Source organism: Dendrobium catenatum, unplaced genomic scaffold, assembly GCF_001605985.2.
Source record: "Dendrobium catenatum unplaced genomic scaffold, ASM160598v2 fragScaff_scaffold_974, whole genome shotgun sequence".
Taxonomy (NCBI): Eukaryota; Viridiplantae; Streptophyta; class Magnoliopsida; order Asparagales; family Orchidaceae; genus Dendrobium; species Dendrobium catenatum.
Genome location: NW_021319436.1, coordinates 2,875,042 through 2,881,041, shown reverse-complemented (window position 1 = coordinate 2,881,041; position 6,000 = coordinate 2,875,042). Strand labels below are relative to the sequence as shown.

The following is a 6,000-nucleotide window of genomic DNA, read 5'->3' as shown; positions in this document are numbered from 1 at the left end:
TTAATTGATTGTTTGAATAAAGTTTTGAGATGCTGTAAAAAAAAGAAAAATATATATATATTTCAACTCCAAAATTTAAATGACATTAATTTAAATGTAAGAATTGGATGACCTATATATAAAATAACAAGTGAGTGAGTATGATACATATTTTTATGATAATTTGAATGAAATTTTGTTAAATTTTATTTATTTATTACTGGGTATTTCATTGAAAAAGATGACCCAGAGAACATAAAAAAATATTTTCAACATAAGAGTGATGACAAGAGAAGAACATCAACAATTAATTAGTAGCCTAGCTAGGGTTTTCAGAACTCCCCTTCAATCCTCTTTTCCTTCCTTTCATCTATTTCAGATGAGCTCAAGTAGCAAAAATGGCAGTTGCTCTATAGGAAAGGCAAGCAGACAGTAATATTCTCAACTACAAGTTCATAAAAATCAGCTGTAGCAGTTGCTTGTGATGGGCAGTGAAGCTTCTTCTATTGAATCAGCAAACCCTAATTCTTCCAACATGGAAGAAGAAGATGAAGAACGGGAAAGTAAGAACCCTAAGAGTTCAGGATCTGTGAGGCAGTACAACAGATCCAAAGCTCCAAGGCTTCGATGGACTCCAGATCTTCATATGTGCTTTGCTCGGGCAGTTGAAAGACTTGGAGGACAAGATCGTTAGTTTTCTCATCAATTCTAGATCTTATATTGCTGCGGAAGGCCGTTGCAGCGGATGGCAAAAACAGCGGTTATGCAGCGGTTCTCGGACCGCTGCAAAATAAATTGTAGCGGTTATAACCGCCGGGAAAAGTGAAATTTTATGCTGCGAAAACCCTATTTTTTGGTAGTGTCAATTCTAGATCTTATTGATCCACTAACTTTGTTGTTCTGAAAAATATAATTTTGATAACTCAGTAAAGTCATTAGGTTTGTGCTGATTAATATTTTGAGAGAATTTAATTAGCAATCCTCATTTTCTATTCACTCCTGCAAATTTAGTACCTGATGAGTTGTTCAATTTTTTTTTTTTTTCTTTTGCAAGTATTTTTAAAGCTTTGGGAGTGAGATCGATCGTTAGTTTTGTTACGAATTATCTTAATGGTCTAATCTCATACTGTTTTTTTGAATTAGAAATTTTTATACTAAAAATTTGTTTTAGAAAATAATAAAAAAATGACTCAAAAGAAGCCTTAATTCAAACATCTAAAGCAAAATGGAACAAGGAATAGAAAAGAAAATCAGTATATGAAAACAAAACAAAGTTTTTATATATTTAGGTTGATCAATTTGATGACTATATTCTAGCTCTTAGCCTCTTACCTCCAATGCAGAGCTTAAGATGATTTAATTTTAAAGAATTTCATCCGCTATTTTGGTAATAGAAACATAAAACAATATCTCATATTTATAAAAAAAATTTGAAGGCAACATAACAAACAATAAAAGCACATCCTTAAAAAATAATTCACAAATATTGATTATCTTGGAGACAGCATTATCGTAATAGTTGACTTGATTAAGGTTTTGTTTGAGATCTCTTTAATTCTTATTATTTCTTAAAGTAATATTTTAGTACAAATATTTTAATTTGTATATTAAAAAGTTACTTTAATAAGCAATAATAATAAAGTCGTCCCAAATGAAATCTAAGACTTCATTTGAGACAACTTTTTTACTGCTTTGTTTTTAAGGCCACAATCGTAATTTTTATTTGGTCATTACTTTTTCATTAGATGAAATTCTTGTGCCAATAAATTGCTTTTTTACAATAGCTTTCAAAAAAGTTATTTTCGCCACATCAAATTTATTACTGTCTTTATTAAAAATTACAGCAGTTCCAAAAAATTACAGCGGTTACAAGACCGTCGCTAATACCGGCGGTCCAACGTTACGAAATCCCCGGGTACACCGCCGGTACGAGCCGGCGGCCACACCGCCGGTAATACCGGCGGTCATAACCGCCGGTAAGAGGCATTTTTCCTGTAGTGTAATTAACCCTAAATAGGAATATATAGCATATTTTCTTTCATAAACAAAAACTTAGGCTCCATAACTTCTTAACATCATCTACTGATTCCTAATCATCATCATTAATCATATCCTTCCCTATTTATATAATTGAGTCTGCTTTATGAATAGTTATTTTGCCTTATGAAATAAATTTGAATAACATTTTATCCAAATTTAATTTATGATTATATTTTTTTCTCTCTATTCTTTAATCACTAATCGTTAGTTGCATTTTCTCAATTCTTCTATTAATATTGTTGTATTATTTATTTTATATATATCTTTGTGCTGCAGGAGCAACGCCTAAGCTTGTTCTGCAACTAATGAACATTAGGGGACTCAGCATCACACACGTCAAAAGCCATTTACAAGTAAGTAAAATTTAGCAACGTATTTCTTGTAGATTTATTAGCTAGCTACTCTTCCATATATAAATATTTACTGAATTTTTATGTTTTTCTGTTTGAATTTCTCTATATCAGATGTATAGAAGTAAGAGGATTGATGGTTCTGGCCAAGGTATTTTAGATATTTATTTACAGTGCATTTATGCAATTTTTTTTTAATTGATTTGTTTAGGCTTCATTTGAGACAGTTTTTTTATTACTTTTTTAATTAAAAAATATTTATACTAAAAAATTATTTTAAAAAGCAGTAAAAAAGCTATCCCAAAAGAAGCCTTAATATAACAATTTTTTTGAGTGTTTTTTTTAAAATATACTAAGTATACATATTTTCTTAAAAATTAAAAACAAAAAACGGAAAAAAGGTAATCCCAAGCAGGTATTAAGATATTTATTTTCTTATTTTGTAAAACAGCAATCAAGACAATAAAGAATTACTACTACTGTTTTATCCGGAGAAAAACTTATCCAGCAAAATATCAATAGAATCTTAAGCTATCTTTCATAGTAGCAATCCTGAACCAAACTTCTTTGTGTCCTATGATCATGCATTAAAGCTCGGTTTGGAATAACTTTTTTGCTGTTTTCTAAAATGGATTTCCAGTATAAAAATTTCTAATTCAAAAATTTTTTATTAAAAATTTTTGTAATAATAATATGTTTTAGAAATCAGTAAAAATACTGCCCCAAACGAAAACTAAATTTCAAAGAAAATAAGCAATTAAATTAAATTTGTTCTTAAAATATCTCAGTTATAGCCAATCCAAGCTCCATGATCAAAGACAGACTTAACTATCTTCCAATTTTACACAGTCTTCAGGAAAGATACTCAAACTTGAGGTATGAAAATCCCTTCCTTTCTTCTTAAATTCCATGCTGGATATCAGACATAATTACTCACTTCCATGAACAGTTCCCTCTATCATAAAGAACTTGAAAGACAAAAATCTTTCTATGAAACACAAGAAATGATCAGATCATGGAGAGAAGAAGATAGTGAAATCTTACCAGATCTGACTTTATCTTTAAACATTAATGCACAAAGGAAGGAAGGAGAAGAGGTGGAATGCAGTCTATCTCTCTCCTTGTTATCTCCTCCTCTCTCAAAGCTAGAAGAAGAAGGGTTCAGCAAGACATGCTCAAAGATTAGCAAAGTGAAGGAGAAGGATCTGCATATAAAGATGACAAGTACTCTAGATCTGACTATATGAATTTTATAAAGCACATGTTTGGGAAGGCTTTTTTTAGTGCTTTTTAAATCAGTTTTGTAGTAAAATAATTAAATTTTTGTACTAAAAAACTGTTTTAAGTAGCATACGAAAAGCCATCACAAATAAAATCTAAGAGATGTAACAGACATTTGATTCTATCTAGTATTGATTTCTGAGCTAGCTTTGATAGTTTGTGTATCAGATCATTTCTTCCAGGTTTGTAGCCTAATAAGACATTAATTATAACTTAGTATATGTTTTCTTGGTTTCAACACTCAGTACAGATAACATCTTTGTTTAAATATTCTATAAACAGGTGTTATAGAGTGTTTATGTTCATTATTTAAGGGAGATACAGAAAGAGCTGGAAGATAGGAGGAATTATTTGGTGAATAAGCTTATAAATAATCCTTTTGTGTAAGGAGTTTTTAACTGACATATCATTGCGAATTTTCATATTTATAGATGTATATATTATTTTATTTTTCATATATTACTGAGACTTTGACTTTTAACGGGCACAGTGGAGAAAAAGGATTCATGTAGCCGACCCCACATAGTAGGATAAAGGCTTGTTGTTGTTATTGTTATGTACTGATGTTATCAAAAAATAAGGCTATCGCAGCATAAATTTAGATTTTTCCTAATGACCGGTTTTACCAGCCACAAATTTACTTGGACATCTGTCGAATCGTGTATAAAACCGGGAGGGATTTTGGCAGGGGTCAAAAACAGTGTTATTTGCATTGGTTAAAACCTTGTGCAAATAGTAACGGTCCAAATTGCTACGAATTGAGGGATTTGGTGGCAATTTTCTAACCGCCCCAAATAACTGCTGCATAAAATTTCTTTTTTTTTTTGGTAGTGGGATATAACAGTTTTAGGTGGTATATAAATAAAAGTTTAGCAATAGTGGTGTAAATGAATTGAGCCAAGCTCAAATAAACCTCGGCTTGAGCTTAATTAATTAATTGAGTTCAAGCTCGAGAGAGCTCGAACTTAATTTTAAGAGTTCAAGTCGGCTCAACCGTCATCTCATTTGTCATAAAAAAGAAATAAAATTTTATTCAAGCAATTATCATAATAACATGATAAAAAGAATTATAAATTAAATAGAAAATATTAAGAAATTACTTGAAATTAGGAAAAAAATATAGCTTTTAAACATTTTTAGCTAATTTATACTAAAATTTTTTAATATGTTTATATTTTAATTGTATTTAATATTAACATCACTAGTCGAGTTGGTGCTAGCTGAAGCTTGACTAGTTAGCTCATCAAGTCGGCTCACAAGCAATTTATCGAGTCAAGCTCGAGCTAGCTAACTAGTCAGCATGTCTCGGTTACACCCCTATTTAACATAATAGGATGATATATCAATATTTACAAGAAATTTAGGAAGTATAACAACAAATATGTGAATTTATATTGATTTATCAGTAAAAAAAAACTTTTTTTTGTGTGCTCTCAGTCTGTGTTACAACCTGTATGCAAAATAATAAAGAAATATACCAACTATATTGAATATAAACTAGTTCAAAAATAATAATAAAATAGCAAGCTATACATGCCCATGAAATATATTTTTAACAGAAAATATTTGGTAGATAGAAGCTGTCATTCACTCTCATTTTTTCAAAATTTTCTTCTGGTTTATTTTTCTCCAGCATTTGCTCTGAGTTCAAATTCTAGATTTGGACTTTTTTCCTATTTGACAGCTCAAAAGATGACTGATGGGTGATGAGTTTCTTAACATTGAAAAGGCTGTGAGAAACCTCACTTGATATTCCTTCCTAGTTGGTCTTTGGATTAGTTAATGCCTGCCTGCAAGCTGTTAAGCTCCTAGCTTTTGATTTCAAATGCCAAACGCTTTATGCTGTAGCATTAATGTATAACCTTAGTAAAGAGGGGCCGAACCGGCCTTAGTCCATAGGGGGGCAAGCGACAAATTTATAAACAAATAAAAATATATAAGGATGTAAAAATAATTTATTTTACACATAATCTCTTTTCACGGAATAACCCTTTCTTAAGTTTTAATTTTTTATCATTCTCGCACTACACAAAAATGAAAAGCAATTATATACCACAAAGGGACGATACCCTTAAGAAAAACGAGGAAGAAAAACTATTTAGTCCACCTTGAAGCGCCATAGTGCCATTTTAGAGTGCTGCGGCACTCAATACTTAATCTCCACTTCGCCTAGCAACGTTTCAATGTTGAATTTAGAGCATTGTGGTGTTTTGCTCTTTGTCACTTCTCCTAACAAAATTTATATCACCGGTGCACCCCGGTATGCAGCATCGGGGCGCACAGGTACTATACACATTCATATCAGGGTGCTTGGGTACATAATAATAAAACTTGATGGATCAACACAATC

At 31.0% G+C, this 6,000-nt stretch overlaps 1 protein-coding gene across 1 annotated transcript; it reads left to right on the top strand.

Moving 5' to 3' along the window:
* Positions 1-272: 272 nt before the first annotated feature.
* LOC110101861 (putative Myb family transcription factor At1g14600) lies at positions 273-3,841 on the top strand. The gene is made up of 4 exons (XM_028697594.1): positions 273-668; positions 2,296-2,372; positions 2,484-2,520; positions 3,319-3,841. The coding sequence occupies exons 1-4, from the start codon at positions 464-466 to the stop codon at positions 3,375-3,377; spliced, it is 378 nt and encodes a 125-aa protein (XP_028553427.1). The 5' UTR covers positions 273-463; the 3' UTR covers positions 3,378-3,841.
* The last annotated feature ends 2,159 nt before the right edge of the window (positions 3,842-6,000 follow it).

Excerpts from the sequence above, each read along its gene's own strand:
- LOC110101861 (XM_028697594.1), top strand. The coding sequence starts at position 464 with ATGGGCAGTGAAGCTTCTTCTATTGAATCAGCAAACCCTAATTCTTCC. Across the intron at positions 669-2,295 it reads AAGACTTGGAGGACAAGATC|GAGCAACGCCTAAGCTTGTT; the intron begins GTTAGTTTTCTC and ends TTTGTGCTGCAG. Across the intron at positions 2,373-2,483 it reads ACGTCAAAAGCCATTTACAA|ATGTATAGAAGTAAGAGGAT; the intron begins GTAAGTAAAATT and ends TCTCTATATCAG.